At 43.4% G+C, this 17,845-nt stretch overlaps 1 protein-coding gene across 1 annotated transcript in view; it reads right to left on the bottom strand.

The window, feature by feature from the left end:
- LOC138983525 (uncharacterized) overlaps positions 1-10,083 on the bottom strand; it is a 17,875-nt gene extending 7,792 nt beyond the window's left edge. Inside the window, exons 1-4 of the mRNA XM_070356787.1 lie at positions 9,914-10,083; positions 2,491-2,580; positions 1,793-1,991; positions 1-32 (exon numbers count right to left, since the gene is read on the bottom strand). The exon at positions 1-32 is cut by the window's left edge and continues 111 nt beyond it. Of these exons, the coding sequence (XP_070212888.1) occupies positions 1-32; positions 1,793-1,991; positions 2,491-2,533 (274 nt within the window). The 5' untranslated portion in view covers positions 2,534-2,580; positions 9,914-10,083. The remainder of the gene's footprint in view (positions 33-1,792; positions 1,992-2,490; positions 2,581-9,913) is intronic.
- Positions 10,084-17,845: the final 7,762 nt, after the last annotated feature.

The raw sequence follows: 17,845 nt of genomic DNA, 5'->3' as shown, positions 1-17,845 counted from the left end.
AGTCGAACAGTTTGGCAAACGTCTGCTCCTCGCTGAAACCAAAAATGACACACACATAACATGTCACTGAGTTTGTACTTAATTAAGCCCCAAATTGACGTCGCTAAGTGTTTTTACCGAAAATTCAATGCCAATTAAAGCTTTCAGTACCCATATTCATGCCAACAAACCTTATTCTATATGCATTTTTCAAATGTATATTTAGCGAACTACAGTACTGCTTACTTGTCACAGGACTATGGTTTGTAATGTACTATGTATATTCTTATTTGTATGCGCTGCCAACTTCATCTTTTATATGTACCTACCGTTTTCTCCTCCCTCCTCCATCCTCCCCCCTCTTCCTCCTGCTAGCTTTTTCTTATTCTTTCTGATTTACTTTAACTATGCTCTTCTTGTAGATAGTTCAACAATTGATAAGTAATGCTTGTCCGACATCATATTTGCGTTATTTTCCTACTACGTAGAGCGCGTAATATAAGCGTTTGCTTGAGTTCGTGTCCCTATTGTTTATCGTTGTATTTTTGTATCATGTTTGATTTAACAAGACATTCCTCTGATAGGAAAAACACCCCCGTCAAGGGAAATAACCTTCTCAGTTGGTGGCAGTGAGAATGGTTATTTTCCTTTGACCAACGGAGGTGTCCATCTATAAGTCGTTGTATAATTTTAATCCACCAATAACTCCCTAACCGTGTGTTTGACTGGTCCCAATTTTTGTAAGGACCGTCTCAGGAATGTATAGAACCTGTTCACCAAGTTTGGTGACGATCGGTCCGTTCATTCTTGAGATCTACTTGCGAACACAAACACCGCCACAAACACACAAACACATCGAGTGAAACCTATACACACCCCTATACCGGGGGTGTAATAAAACATTGTTTAAACCAATTAAAGCTTTCTGCAGCGAGCTTCGCGAAGTGGACTCCGCTCAATTAACACAGGGCTTCAGGATGGGCACCGATGACAATAATCTAATAGGTTAAAACTGAGAACATTTTGTACAACACAAGTATTTTTGTGTTAGGGTTGTTCTTGTCAGTGGTGGTGATAGTGTTCCTGTTGTTTTGTCGTTGTCGTTCTTCTCGTTGTCGTCGTCGTCGTCGAACAATTCCTGCACTACACGAATTCGTGTGTCAACTGTGCATTACAATCTTGTATGGACATAACATGTCGCATTGTATTTCTGTCCGTGCATTGTTGAATGACATCTTTTGGGACGTCCATGAGACCGACAGATAAACAGACAGATAGACAGACATACAAACAGACATACACACAGACAGACGTACATTCAGAAAGACAGACAGACAGCCAGACAAAATCTTTGTCAACTGACTAGCAGACGTTATGACAGAATGACAGACAGACACACAAATAGACACACTGTCAGACAAACAGACTGAATTACAACTGACTGCCAGAATTTTAGTTGTTGGGGTCGTCCGTGAAGACAGACAGAAAGACAGACAGACAAACAAGAATCAAGGTCCACGACGACAGACGGACAGAGAGACAGACTAGGGGACAAAGAGAAGCAAGGTCAACAGACATGTAAGAACAAGACCAAGTGCGCACGGAAAAGATTCTGTAATCCATGTCCGAGTTCGGTTGGTTATAGAAACACAAAAATACCAAGCTTGGCTCCCCCGAAAGCGGAGTATGGCCGCCTAAATGACGGGGTAAAGACGTTCATACACGTATAAGCCGTGGAAGTTTCAGCCCATTAACGAAGAAGGAACAGACAGAAAGACAGACAGACAGACAGACCGACTCAACACCAACGTACTGGCAGACGTTGTTTGGATCGTCCATGAATCCCTCAGTCTGTAGACTGGTCTCCACCACTGTGGGTTTGTCGTGGATGATCATCCTGACGTCACGATCCATGTGGATCCTGAAGCACGAGCGCAGATCCATGGAGTACATGGTGGCGGTGCATGGTGCATTCTGGGCCTCGGTCACGCTTCCCGCCCACAGCAGTACGCCTGAAACACATTGGTGTATGAATCAGAACTCAGAATTTTGTAAAGCCAACTGATAACCCGGTACATGTACATATCAACATGACCCAAGACTCTCTTTCTGTACCTCATTCTCTCTCTTTCACGCACACACACACACACACACACACACACACACACACACACACACACACACACATATACACACTCACACACCACACACACACCACACACACACCACACACACAAACTCACACACACACACACACACTCGTATCGCATTAGCCAGGGTTGGAGACGATTCCCACACGTACATGTAGGCCTATACATACACCCTCGTTCACAAGCGCACCGGTAAACGACTATGCATGCACACACACGCGCGCTCACACGTACATACAGACTCACGCAGGCACACACACACACACACACACACACACACACACACACACACACACACACACACACACACACACCGTCGCTACCATCACCACCAATCGTACACGCCGGGCAGCCTACCGACCTATAGTGGTGAAGATAAGTTGAGCGTTCAGCATCTTGATCATCACAGTGTGCGCCCTTCGTCACAGGCTCCTTTCGGCTTCAAGTTAAACTGCAATCATTGAGTCAAAAGATGTACATTTTTGTCATTCAGTGTGTGTGTGTGTGTGTGTGTGTGTGTGTGTGTGTGTGTGTGTGTGTGTGTGTGTGTGTGTGTGAGTCGCACCCACTATGCATTTGCCTTTAGGTTGGTGGACTAGTGAGCGCTCGGAAAAAAAGGGTATTTGTGTACGATCCCTCGGACCGTTAGCGTGAGAGGCAAGCACTCTGATAACTGTAACCGCTCTGGCTCTCAGGCGAGGGGGGTCCCTTTGACCAGCAGTGAAAAACGAGAGACCAGACACCGGACCCAACATTGTGCACGTGTTGCCCAGCAGCGTCGCGGCTACAGATGGTGGGCTGCAAGACAGGGAACGGCGTCGACAACTTGTAGCGCTTTTCATGTCAGCGTCCGACGAACAACGATCTCGCGCGCATGGAAAGCTATATAGAGCCTAGCATAGCCACTACTTTGCCCTCTCGCAAGCACAGCGGTAAACACACACACACACACACACACACAAAGTGCTATGGAGGGCACACCAAAAGTAGTGGCTATGCTAGGCTCTATAACTTTCCAAGCGCGCGCGATCGTTGTTCGTCGGACGCTGACATGAAAAGCGCTACAAGTGGTCTGCTGGCAGAGTGTGACTGGCCACACCTTTTCATCCTTCACTCGCACACTTCTTGGAGTATGGAAAGCCGTTTGGCTCATAACCATTACGCGTGTAATAAAACATAAATACACGCGTAATAAATGACTAATACACGTGTATTTATTTCTTATTGCACGTGTAATTTATCTTTTTTCTCATGCTATGGAATAGCATAATGATTAAATACACGTGTAATAAATATTTCATACTCGTGTAAGAAATGATTAAATACACGCGTAATTAACATTTCATGCGCGTGTAAGAAATATTTAAATACACGTGTAATTATTTATTACACGTGTATTTAAATATTTTTTACACGCGCATGAAATGATTATTACGCGTGTATTAATTATTTCTTACACGCGCATGAAATATTTCTTACGCGTGTATTAAATATTTCTTACACGCGCATGAAATATTTATTACGCATGTATTTAATCATTTCGTACACGTGTATGACATTTTTATTCCACGTGTATTTAATCATTTCGTACACGTGTAAGACATGATTAAATACACGTGTAATACATTTTTCATACACGCGTAAGAAATGAATAAATACGCGTGTAAGAAATATTTCATACAAGCGTTAAAAATGCAGGAGTCACGTGGTTAAGCGACTTAAAAACTCGGACTGGGAATCCACATGAAAAACACTCTATGCGTCTTCGCCTCGCTTTGCACGCTTACAGCTCAAGATGGCGGAAGCGGCAAACGTCAATGTCACCTTAGAAGGTTTGCGAGAACAATTTAACGCCTTTGCCCAGGCTCGCACAGCATTGGAAAGGTAAGTTACTTGTTTTTTCAGATGAAGTCGGTTGTTGTGCGCGCGAACCGGAAGTAGAATAGACGAGAGTTGTTGCTTTGCATGTCGTATATTTTCCGATTCAAGTTTTAAGTTTATTACGGGTGTATGTAATGATTAAATACACGTGTATTTAAATAATTTCCTACACGTGTATTTAATCATTTCTTACACGCGTATAAACTATTTCCTGCACGTGTATTTAATCATTTCTTACACGCGCATTAAATATTTATTACACGCGTATTTAATCATTTCTTACACGCGCATGGAATATTTATTACACGCGTATTTAATCATTTCTTACACGTGTATGAATTATTTATTACACGCGTAAAAAATGATTATTACACGTGCATTAATCATTTATTACACGTGTATCAATTATTTATTACACGTGTATTTATGTTTTATTACGCGTGTAATGGTTATGAGCCAAACGGCTTTCCATATTGGAGTGGAGGCGGGGACGGGGCTGATTTGTGTGGAGGGGTCCGTGCGTGAAGTGGTCTGAAGACGAACACATCGTCAAGCCGCCACTTTCACGACTGACAGGAGACTGAAGAGTTACAGGCCGGGCCGCAAAGAGATCATTAGGACTGTGAAGATATTTCCTTCACGTGAAACTGACACCCGGGAACCGGAGGAGGAGAGAGAGAATGGTGTCAGGTCTCAGCCATACTCGTCAAACTGACGATGAGGTTAAAGGCACAGTAAGCCTCCCGTAAACCATCACAGAGCTCCCCGAGCGTCTACATACAGTACAAGCATACTTCCATTTGAACGCTCACCGAACGGGAACATCCTGGCTGCTTTCTGTCGAGCGTGAGAAATTTTCAAAGAATTTATTTTCGTGGACTTGGCCTGCTACAACAATGGCGCCTCGTTTTGGTGCTGGACGGCTGTTATGTTACCGGAAATCACGCCCGGGCAGTAAGCCTCCCGTAAACCATCACAGATACTGTCAGGCTTTTACACACAGTACAAACACGCTTCCATTTGAACACTCACCGAACGGGAACATCCTAGGTGCCCTACGTAAAGAGCGAGCAATGTTCAAAGAAATAATTTTTCGGATTGTCTCCATCTCAATCGGACCCATCCTGAACTCAGGTCAAAAATGAGTTACTTCCCTTCAACTGGCGATAGCCGTGGAGCGATGATTATCAGAATGATTCGGACCGTGGTGCGTTTTGGCGCTAGACCTAACTTTTAAAATCTAAATAATAAATTCTCAGCTTGTTACACAAACATTCTTAAATAATAAAAGAATTCTTTTTTCATCAAGACAAGATCAGTACAATTCGAAGTTTTGAAAGTTTGAAAAGCCCGAAAGCAGGGTCACGCAAGGTCGTGATTTTCATAGCAGACGACGGTTTATAGGCAGTCAAAAGCCATCGCTCGAGTTCTTATGAATCACATTCGTTTTTTTCGTGAAAAGTCAGAGGTACATAACGTGCTATTGCAGATAAGCTCACAGCGAGCCCCATTCAAATTACAAACAGAGACTGAAGACTTCCAAAAGGAGATGAGGCCGAGCAAGTCATACCCCAGAGACGTGGTTGTAAAAAGAGAACGATCGATGCAACACTGATCAAAGGTCTGAGGATCCGACAATATCGAAAAAGCATCTCTCTCTCTCTCTCTCCCTCTCCCTCTCTCTCTCTCACACACACACACACACACACACACACACACACACACACACACACACACACACGCACGTACGCACTCACGCATGAACACACATACACGCATACACCCACGCACGTACGCACTCACGCATGAACACACACACACATATACACACAAACACTTGAAGCACATATGCATACCGGCTCAAGGGCGAGTGTTTTTTCATTCTTGAGCACACTCACAATAATGTAAACACACCAGCATGCATGCACAACGAGAAACACACACAGACAGACAGACACACACACACACACACACGCACACACACACACACAGCGAGGCAGACTAACCGACACTGCTGAAAGACCGACAGACAGACAAACAAACAATCACACATGCACACCACCCCGAACACCCTCAACGAGTTATTTACACTCAACACACATCCATATTCAGTCTTCCAAGCCAAAAACCCTCTTCTTCTTCTTCTTCTTGGCGTTCGCAGAGGTTACACGATCAGTCCAGCACTGGTGATAAATGTTGTCGTTTTCTCCAACTCCTGTCGACTGCCATATAGTTTGGTCTGCAAAGGAGTTGGTGACGGCCACACTTCTTTTCGTTCCTCATCTAGTAGCCGAAAACCCTCGAAGACTGCGATGATAAAAACACTTCTTCGATCGCAATATTTTGCCCGTCGAGCAAAATGACAAGCGAGACAATTTTTCAATGCCGCAATTTTCACGATCAATGCTGGGGTGCAGTGATGAAACGGCTTGCCCGTAAGCCTGAATAAAAGCACCAGACAAGTCTAGTGACTCGCGAATCACGCATATATCTCTGTGAATTGCAATGCCGGTCAGCCAATAAAGCCTGGATTGCTCGGCGACCGCACGCTTTCCCCCATCACTGATGCGTGAAGAGGAATCGAAATTTCAGGATTCTGAAGGGGGTAACAAATGTGAATCCTTTAAAGTTTTATTTGTTCACTTCCTGCCGCTATTCGCGCAAAACCGTAGACGCAGATAGATATATAGATAGATAGATAGATAAAGAAAGAGAGAGAGAGAGAGAGAGAGAGAGAGACACACACACACACACAGGCAAAGAGACAGAGACTGACACAGACAGAGTTACAGACAGACAGACAGACAGACAGACAGACAGACAGACAGACAGACAGACAGACAGAAAGACAGAAAGACAGACGGACAGACAGGCAGACAGACAGAGACAGACAGACAGACAGACAGACAGACAGACAGACAGACAGAGACCGACATACAGACAGACAGAGAGACAGAGACCGACAGACAGACAGACAGACAGACAGACAGATAGACAGACAGACAGACAGAATATCCTGTCTCTGTAACTGTCTTGCCCAATGGATGGAAGTGGTTTCCAACGGGGCGCGGGCATGTTGTATTCTTTATGCTACTGTCCAAAGCACGAGAATGGAATTTGCATCATCTGGTCGCTCTGACCGGCTAATCCTGGTTACATTGCGTGTTCGTCGGGAGTATGATCGATGAGCTGTTAAAAAAAAAAAAAAATGGGGATGAGGATGGGGCTCACGGAGACATGACTGTTTATGGGGAGAGTCACCTTGGAACTTTGAGAGCTGCAGGGAATGTACCGTAAACTGCCTTGTAAACGCCCAGTGTCGAGCAAACGCCCACCCCCTACTTTGGGTAAAAATCTGTGTATAGGGTATAGTACCTTGTAAAACGCCCACCACCCAAATTTGTCCCAAAGTTGTGAAAAAACAGTTTCTATTTGATTCTAAACCTCTTCACAAAATACAGAAACATCATTCGAGTGAATAATGACAAGATGCTGCAGTGTACTTGATAACCATGGACGAAGCCGAGAGACTCATCACATACGGTTTAAGAGATCGACCTTTTTTGTTATATTTAGTCAAGTTTTGACTAAATATTTTAACATCGAGGGGGAATCGAAACGAGGGTCGTGGTGTATGTGCGTGTGTGTGTGTGTGTGTCTGTGTGTCTGTGTGTGTGTGTGTGTGTAGAGCGATTCAGACTAAACTACTGGACCGATCTTTATGAAATTTGACATGAGAGTTCCTGGGTATGAAATCCCCGAACGTTTTTTTCATTTTTTTGATAAATGTCTTTGATGATGTCATATCCGGCTTTTCGTGAAAGTTGAGGCGGCACTGTCACGCCCTCATTTTTCAACCAAATTGGTTGAAATTTTGGTCAAGTAATCTTCGACGAAGCCCGGACTTAGGTATTGCATTTCAGCTTGGTGGCTTAAAAATTAATTAATGACTTTGGTCATTAAAAATCGGAAAATTGTAAAAAAAAAATAAAAATTTATAAAACGATCCAAATTTACGTTTATCTTATTCTCCATCATTTGCTGATTCCAAAAACATATAAATATGTTATATTCGGATTAAAAACAAGCTCTGAAAATTAAATATATAAAAATTATTATCAAAATTAAATTGTCCAAATCAATTTAAAAACACTTTCATCTTATTCCTTGTCGGTTCCTGATTCCAAAAACATATAGATATGATATGTTTGGATTAAAAACACGCTCAGAAAGTTAAAACAAAGAGAGGTACAGAAAAGCGTGCTATCCTTCTTAGCGCAACTACTACCCCGCTCTTCTTGTCAATTTCACTGCCTTTGCCATGAGCGGTGGACTGACGATGCTACGAGTATACGGTCTTGCTGAAAAATGGCATTGCGTTCAGTTTCATTCTGTGAGTTCGACAGCTACTTGACTAAATATTGTATTTTCGCCTTACGCGACTTGTTTTTGTTTTTTTGAAGAGATCGAGTGATCGGACTGTTTTTTTTAATACGCTGTGTTTGACACGTCCTACTCCCCTCCCCCTCCCGATGTTGATAGATGACTCTAACATTTATGACATATGTGTCAGTGTATGCAAGTTTATGAGTTTTGTTCAGACACACGCGCTGCTGCTCGTAACGCTGGATATATACAAAGCAGATCTTGATTCATCATTGTTATTTGCGATATGAGCGTTTGTTCTGAAACTATGACACAAAGGGATTGTTGTGGTTAGTTTCGCTGTTCCATTCTGGCGAGGCACTTGCACACACACGAACGCCTCTCAGTGTGTCACAGAGAAAGAGACATAGATGGTATAGACATTTTTGCGCAGAAACAAATCCAAATCTCATTTTCATACCAAGAAGTGATCAAATACCGCTTTTTCTCACGATGAACAGATTCTGCACAGGGTACAGTACCTAGTACACGCCCACCCCCTACTTTTGAGCGAAACTGGTGCAGAATGGGGATGGGCGTTTACAAGGTAGTTTACGGTACAAGTTTCGGCGCCGATAAATCGATCCGGAAGAAAAAAAACTGCCTCGCCTGCCACTGAAAAGAAAGCTAGCAGCAACAGGAGTCGCGCTAGCCAGGCGTGTGCACGGTTAGGCGTAATCAGCCATGCGTTTCTAAGATGAGTACAACATGAACGAGAGTTCGATGGCACGACCGACAGAAAGGAACGCAATAAATCGGCAACAATCCGTTACAAGAACCGCCTTGTTCTATGACTGATGTGTCTTCTAAGAACTCACACACACTGAGTCACACAATCCTTCCAGTCAACACCGTGCACACACACACACACACACACAAACACATACACACACACACACACACACACACACACACACACACACACACACACACAAACACACCGACTCTGATTTCGTGTGCAATACTAACCAGGCTAAATCAGACAAAACATTGACGGTCATCATTGTCAAACACGGAAGATTCTGAATCAGAAACGAAGCAAAATAACTGTCAAACAAGCAAACTGAACAGACAAGATTTGCACCGATGTTGGTTACAATAATCAATGTACTAAATCAGAGAGAGAGAGAGAGAGAGAGAGAGAGAGAGAGAGAGAGAGAGAGAGAGAGAGAGAGAGAGAGAGAGAGAGAGAGAGAGAGAGAGAGAGCTCATGAATTATTTACCTGACCGTCCAATGACTAACCAGTAACCGCAGCGGAAATAAAGAAAGAAAGAAAGCCGGTATATATCCTGGCGCCTGTAACGGCTTTACTGAATGATAGACAGCTCTGTTTTCGATCCTCAGTGAACGTCTGCAGTACATTGTTGCAACTGGGTTTTCAATCACAACATACAGTGCTCAGTCCGTTGTATGAACCCACTTTAACACGCGTGCATCACAAAGCGATCTACACATAAAAACATGCAACAAATCTCACCGTGAGAACGAGCAATCCGCAGCTGAGCGAGCACACCGGCCGATACACAACCCTTCGGAAAAGGACTGTCTGTTGATGAAGTTGCACGCGCCGGCGCATGCGCTGTAGACGAACTCATCAATGAATTCCAGACGACAGTGACGCACAGTGGCAGATATCGACCAGGAGCTGGAAGGAATCGTCTGCTGCAGTGTGGCCGGTCTGGCGACTGAACTGTTGCTGTGCTGTGCCTGTGTAACGAGCTAGCAGCGATGGATGGATCCAGTGTCTACCTCTCAGTTTCTTCAGGGCAAGTTTAGAGCTGACGCGCGCACCTCCTTGGGGTCATGGCGAGGAAATGAACGTGATAATAATAGAATAATAAAACATTTTTTTTATAGCGCTGTTCACCGCCAAATGGCAGTCTTTACATTCGACATTAAAATTCAACATTTTACATATAAAAAGTTTCCTCGTAAGAAATAACATGGAGTGGCTGCGTGCGATGAAGGAAGCCGTTGTGACGGTCTCATGTTTCGCCTCGGCCCAACTTTCGCATTCGGCCTTGTTGATCTCGTATAACCTGCATACTTAATAACACCCCCACCCCTCCCTTTCAAAGTACTGATGATCACTCTTGGGTACTTCACAAACTCATGGGGTCAAATTCGTTTTAACTTAGAAATTTGCTTCATTGCAAAATCCTTCCCTTTCCTAATTCAAGTGACTGACGTAACCAGTTGATGCACGCTCAGTTGGTGCACGCTTCCCATAGAAATCGAATTTTGGGGTAAAATAATTATATCGAATTTCAAGAAACTTACATGCTTTTTCCCCTCAAATAAGTGTACCTCTTTGATTTGACGGGAAAGCAGCATAACATTTCATTCTGAAGTATACATCTAATGCAAAAGCTGGGCCCAGGCGGAAAAAAAAATGAAAAAAATGATTATCAAAGACAAAAATGAAAATAAATTTGGGGGCCCGGTAGCTCAGTTGGTAGAGCACTGGACTTGTGATCGGAAGGTCGCAGGTTCGAATTCGGGCCGGGACGGACACGGGTCAACTTAATGTGCAGACCCAGAGACGGAAGCCATGTCCCACCCCCGTGTCATCACAGTGGCACGTAACAGACCTTGGTCATTCTGCCATAAAAGTGCAGGTGGCTGAATACACCTAAACACGCAGACACTGACCTGGGTAGCGCGACTCCGATGCCAGCTTTCCACTGGGAGGAAGCGACCCGAATTTCCCAGGGACAATAAATTAATGAAAATGAAAAAAAAAATGAAATGAAAATGAAAAATCATATCGTTACACCGTATCGACTGGTAGTCACGTCATTACTGAGGGGACACAACAAAAAGCCGGGGGGAGACAGTATAATTATAAGAAAAACGGCCTTTCGTTAACTTCACTGTTGCTCATTATTAATATGGTGATTCTATCGCTGAGTTCATTGTACGGATACCGTTAGTACCATAACGTTTTGTTTTTCATTTACATTTTCATTACTTTATTTGTTACTTACTTGTAAAACCGTTGTTTTTCATTTGCATTTTCATTACTTTATTTGTTACTTACTAGTAAAACCGTTGTTGTTGTTGTTGTTGTTGTTGTTGTTGTTGTTGTTGTTGTAATGGTAGTGGTGGCGGTGCAAGTTCATATCAAACCGAGATCGGAACAAAGTTTCAAGTACGTGTGAAGTGATGGTGGGACGTATAATAACTGGACGCTAGACGGTCGGGGTGCTCCATTCTGTACGCGCACGTGTGGGCATGCGGGGTCAAATTTAGGTTACTGTGGCTTCGACGTTTCTTACAGCCGGCTGGGTGCCTACGCAGGCACAAGACACGGATTTGAAGAAAACTGAAAACCCAGCGTTTTTCTCCCCAGGAATCATATTAAAGAAAAGGTGCATTCAAGTGCATAAACTCACTGTCAAATTTAACTTTGTGCAGACTCTCCTCAGTGTCTGAACTACCCCCGTGTGCATGCATGCGCACGATAGATAACCCATGTTCACAATGAAAGTCTCAGGGCATGGAAACATGAATACGCGCATGCGGGACAAAGAGAAAACAAGTCGCGTAAGGCGAAAATACAACATTTAGTCAAGTAGCTGTCGAACTCACAGAATGAAACTGAACGCAATGCAACGCAGCAAGACCGTATAGGCCCATTGCAGAAACTCAAGTTATCAACAGCATTTCTACTCGGCGCGCGCGGTATGAGAATCACGGGTCGTAACTCTCTGGAATTGGTCATCCGCCGCCATGTTGGATGCCTTGCACGATCTCTGACAGTGCTTGAGCGTTGGGTGGCGACTCGACAAAAGTGAAAATGACACGTTGTGTGGCATAGGGGGTAAAAATCAAGGGTCTGCCAAACCCGGCAAATGCAGTAGGCAGCCCAGAGATCCCTAAGTACCTCTCCCAATTGTAGTACCGTAGAATCCCTAGCATAAGCCCACCCCCCCCTGTGCACAGATTTAGGGCAAAATTGGGGGGTGGGCGTTTGCTAGGGATAGACCCCTTTGCACAAAGTAAGTTTTGTGCTCAACCGTGTAATTGAGTGAATACAAACCCCGAGAGCATGTAAGTTAGGTCGTGTGAGTAGAAGTGAAGAAAAAAAGAAGAAAAAAAGGGACTTTGAGGTAAAGAAGGCCAACGAGGACAATCATGAGAGAGAGAGAGAGAGATAGAGAGAGAGAGAGAGAGAGAGAGAGAGAAAGAGAGAGAGAGAGAGAGAGAGAGAGGCAGAGAGGCAGACAGACAGACAGACAGACATAGAAAGACTGTCGCTTCGGCATTTTGCAAAAATGGCACAGAGATTCAAGAACAAACTTCAGGCCACCAGGAAGCCCGTCAAAGTACCAGTACATCACTGACAGACAAAAGACGTCAGTGGAAAAGCATGACGTAATTTTAATTCACTTTGTCGGGGATGGGTGGGAGTGAGGAGAGGGGACAAAGACAAAAAGGAAAGAAACACGAAAAGGTAAAGAAGGTGAAAAAGATGACTTTTAGAACAGTCTGCACAAGTCCTAGTGAAAGTGAGCCTATAGTCTCTTTGAAAAAAGCAGGGTGGGCGTTTGCTAGGTAGTTACCCCTGTGCACAACTTTTGGCCCAAAGTGGGGGGTGGGCGTTTACTAAATGGTGGGCTTATGCTAGGGATTTTACGGTACTTTTCGGCAATATTTAGTTTCAAATTGCTAGGATAGCTTCTTTGTGGTTTTAGAGAGGTGTTCTGGGGAAACTGAAAGGTAGCCTCGTCAGGGGACAACTATTCAAACCCATATCCTCATTATTTTGATTCTCAATTGAGAATAATCCTTTATAGATGACTATTATTCATTTCCCTTTTTAGGATGTACTTGCACGTACTGGTGGTTTATTACTGACCCAAATGTCCTCACAGTGACTGAGGCTTATATAAGGCTCGGTGATTCGTGTATTTGTTTGTTCAGCCCATTTCTTTCTTGTGTTTATTCACAAGAAGAAAAACAATAAAGATAATCATTTATGTATGATTTATGGTGGGATTTTTCCTCCATGGTGTGTACTAGGATGTATTGTACTAAATGTACTGTGGTCGTATATTAACGGGTTATATTCCCCGTATGTGTACTATGCGTACAGGTTCATTGGAGGGAGGGTGTAATAGTTGTTTGTTTGGTTTAGCAACGAGACAATTCATCCCTTTTTGGAAGAGGAGGGTGGTCCGCCCGAGGGCAGACCGGGTTGTAGGCCAAGTTCGGGACAATAGATTGACTATTGTCGTTTAGGCAGCTTAGGGATTCTGTTTCGGTTCGCTGAGTGGTCGTGTGGCTGTTTTCGCTGTTGGTTACGGCGCTCGCGCCTTTCCCTGTCTGCATACACAGTGAAATACGCAAAAAGAACAAGAGTGCAATGAAGAAAACTAACAAAGACGGCATCCAATATGGCGGCGCGAAGAGAGTATGAGCGGAGTTGTGCCGCTTAGGGCTAAAGCTAGCCCGGCGATCCATTTGACAACGTCACGCCGAGTAAGAAGAGTGAATTGGACCTCGTAGCATCGTCAGTCCACCGCGCACGGCAAAGGCAGTGAAATTGACAAGAAGAGCGGGGTAGTACTTGCGCTGAGAAGGATAGCACGCTTTTCTGTACCACTCTTCGTTTTAACTTTCTGAGCGTGTTTTTAATCCAAACATATCATATCTATATGTTTTTGGAATCAGGAACCGACAAGGAATAAGATGAAAGTGTTTTTAAATTGATTTGGACAATTTAATTTTGATAATAATTTTTATATTTTTAATTTTCAGAGCTTGTTTTTAATCCAAATATAACATATGTATATGTTTTTGGAATCAGAAAATGATGGGGAATAAGATGAACGTAAATTTGGATCGTTTTATAAAACAATTTTTTTTTTTACAATTTTCAGATTGTTAATGACCAAAGTCATTGATTAATTTTTAAGCCCCCAAGCTGAAATGCAATACCAAAGTCCGGGCTTCGTCGAAGATTACTTGACCAAAATTTCAACCAATTTGGTTGAAAAATGAGAGCGTGACAGTGCCGCCTCAACTTTCACGAAAAGCCGGATATGACGTCATAAAAGACATTTATCGAAAAAATGAAAAACATGTCTGGGGATTTCATACCCAGGAACTCTCATGTCAAATTTCATAAAGATCGGTCCAGTAGTTTAGTCTGAATCGCTCTACACACACACACAGACAGACACACAGACACACATACACCACGACCCTCGTCTCGATTCCCCCCTCTACGTTAAAACATTTAGTCAAAACTTGACTAAATGTAACAAGTCGCGTAAGGCGAAAATACAACATTTAGTCAAGTAGCTGTCGAACTCACAGAATGAAACTGAACGCAATGCAACGCAGCAAGACCGTATACTCGTAGCATCGTCAGTCCACCGCTCATGGCAAAGGCAGTGAAATTGACAAGAAGAGCGGGGTAGTAGTTGCGCTGAGAAGGATAGCACGCTTTTCTGTACCTCTCTTCGTTTTAACTTTCTGAGCGTGTTTTCAATCCAAACATATCATATCTATATGTTTTTTGGAATCAGGAACCGACAAGGAATAAGATGAAAGTGTTTTTAAATTGATTTCGAAAATTTAATTTTGATAATAATTTTTATATATTTAATTTTCAGAGCTTGTTTTTAATCCAAATATAACATATGTATATGTTTTTGGAATCAGAAAATGATGGAGAATAAGATGAACGTAAATTTGGATCGTTTTATAAAAAAAATTTTTTTTTTACAATTTTCCGATTTTTAATGACCAAAGTCATTAATTAATTTTTAAGCCACCAAGCTGAAATGCAATACCGAAGTCCGGGCTTTGTCGGAGATTACTTGACCAAAATTTCAACCAATTTGGTTGAAAAATGAGAGCGTGACAGTGCCGCCTCAACTTTCACGAAAAGCCGGATATGACGTCATCAAAGACATTTCTCAAAAAAATGAAAAAAACGTCTGAGGATATCATACCCAGGAACTCTCATGTCAAATTTCATAAAGATCGGTTCAGTAGTTTGGTCTGAATCGCTCTACACGCACGCACGCACACACACACACACGCACACACATACACACACACACACACACACACACACACACACACACACACACACACACACGCACATACACCACACCCTCGTCTCGATTCCCCCCTCTACGTTAAAACATTTAGTCAAAACTTGACTAAATGTAAAAAGGGTAGCGCCGTATTGTATGGCAGCTCGCTTTCCCCAGGGAGAAAGCAGCCCGAATGTCCACGAGGGTAACCTCACAGGACAATATAAATCTTACCCTAAAAGACCTATAAAGCTCACCTCACATCTTACCTGAAGTTGTGTGCATATATGCAGATTGCATCCGTGCCTGTCGATGACCATATCGTAGCAACGTGTCAGTGCTGCCTACCTTGCACGTAGGCTAAAGCCATCTGCAGTTAAGCAGTATCTGAACATAATTACACCCCCGGTATAGGGGTGTGTATAGGATTCGGTCGATGTGTTTGTTTGTTTGTGTGTTTGTGTTCGCATATAGATCTCAAGAATGAACGGACCGATCGTCACCAAACTTGGTGAACAGGTTCTATACATTCCTGAGACGGTCCTTACAAAAATTGGGACCAGTCAAACACACGGTTAGGGAGTTATTGGTGGATTAAGATTCTACAAGGACTTATAGAGGGACATATTAATGGTCAAAGGGAAATAACCTTCTCAGTACTGTTGGTGGCAGTGAGAATGGCAAGGACGGGGGTGTTTTTAATATTCATCTTCAGTGCGGGGAGGCCAACCCATGCCATGACACGTGGTACCTGAAAATGACATTGAAAAGGTCAAAGGGTGCGAAGTCACAGGTAAGCTGCCAATGACACCTGAGAAGCTTTTGCATATTAGACGTAATCTGGGCGTCTCTGACCGGTGTGTATCAAGTTATGGGCGGCATGCATGGTGATGTTTTCCAGACTGCTACGGATATCCAACCTTTTACAGGATGGCACTGGGTTCGACCCCCGGAAACAATTGACCGAAGACGGCTTTGTTGTGTCTGACCCAAGGGCAATGACTGTGTTAGTTGGCTGGAGTATAACCACCCAGAGACATGAAAAACATTAGTGATTAACCTTCCGCTGCTGGGCAACCAACCTTTCAAGTGTGTCTGGTGACTGCTCTTTTAAACATGCTTCAAATCACTTTGCGTCATGGCTTTAGAAAAAAATGTACGTATCTCAAATGAGAACTAAAAGTGATGGCTCAAGATCTCTTTCGTTTAACAGGCGTTAGCTGCGCGTGTTTGAACAGAAATCACAAAAAGAAATGTGATATCTGACATCCGTTTTTTTGTTCTGAACATCAAGCAAAATAAAATAGAAATGAAAAAAGGGGGGTGGGGTGGGAGGAGAGGAGGGGGAGTAATGTATATGCCAAACACAGCATATTCAAACAGCCGTTCGTTCACTCGCTGTCTTTAAACCCACAACGTTCGAGCTCATCACACTAACACACACACACACGCACGCACGCACGCACGCACGCACGCACACACACACACGCACACACACACACACACACACACACACACACACACATACACAAACAGCTCTGAAAATGTAGCAGTCATGCAGGCCGTTGATCTGGCCACTAATCCAAGGTGAACGATTTTCATGTTCCCTGAAAAAGCCTGTTCTAGTTCGCATGACCTTTTACAAGGGTAAGAATAAACTTTTTAATAAGAACACTTTTTTTTTTTTACAAAAGTGTTTGCATTCAAGAACTTTTAAGACAAAATTCAAACACAGTTGAGAGAAAAGTCGTTTGATAAAGAAGTAGCATACACTTCGCTACTTTCTGTATCAGTGCAAAGGGTTTCCAATCTCGGTCGGATTTGTATATTGTGTCGAGTTGATTTTTATCTTTCTCTCTCTGAAGTAAGGTGAACTGAACTGAACTCTAAATCCTTGTCTAAATGAAGTCAAGTTTACTACAGTTCTCGCTGTCTCTGTCTCTGTCTGTCTGTCTGTCTGTCTGTCTGTCTGTCTGTCTCTGTCTGTCTGTCTCTCTGTGTCTCTCTCTCTCTCTCTCTCTCTCTCTCCCTCTCTCTCTCTCTCTCTCTCTCTCTTTTTCGGTTACCGTTTTGAGATTCACCCACTGCGACGTGTGTGTGTGTGTGTGTGTGTGTGTGTGTGTGTGTGTGTGTGTGTGTATGTGTGCGTGTATGTGTGCATGTGTGTGTGTTTGTGTGTGTGTGTGTGTGTGCATGTGTTTGTGAGTGTATGTGTGTGTGTGTGTGTTTGTCAAAGTCGGCTATTGCACTGCTGAAACCTCTACCCCCATCCCGCTTTCCCCCCACCCCCTCTCGTCTTCCTGCGAGCAGAGGAGGTTGAAACCGTCGTGCTGAAAGTGTGCCATTTATGTCCCAGA

Source organism: Littorina saxatilis, linkage group LG13 (assembly GCF_037325665.1).
Source record: "Littorina saxatilis isolate snail1 linkage group LG13, US_GU_Lsax_2.0, whole genome shotgun sequence".
NCBI classification, from domain to species: Eukaryota; Metazoa; Mollusca; class Gastropoda; order Littorinimorpha; family Littorinidae; genus Littorina; species Littorina saxatilis.
This window is presented reverse-complemented; position numbering and strand designations above follow the sequence as displayed.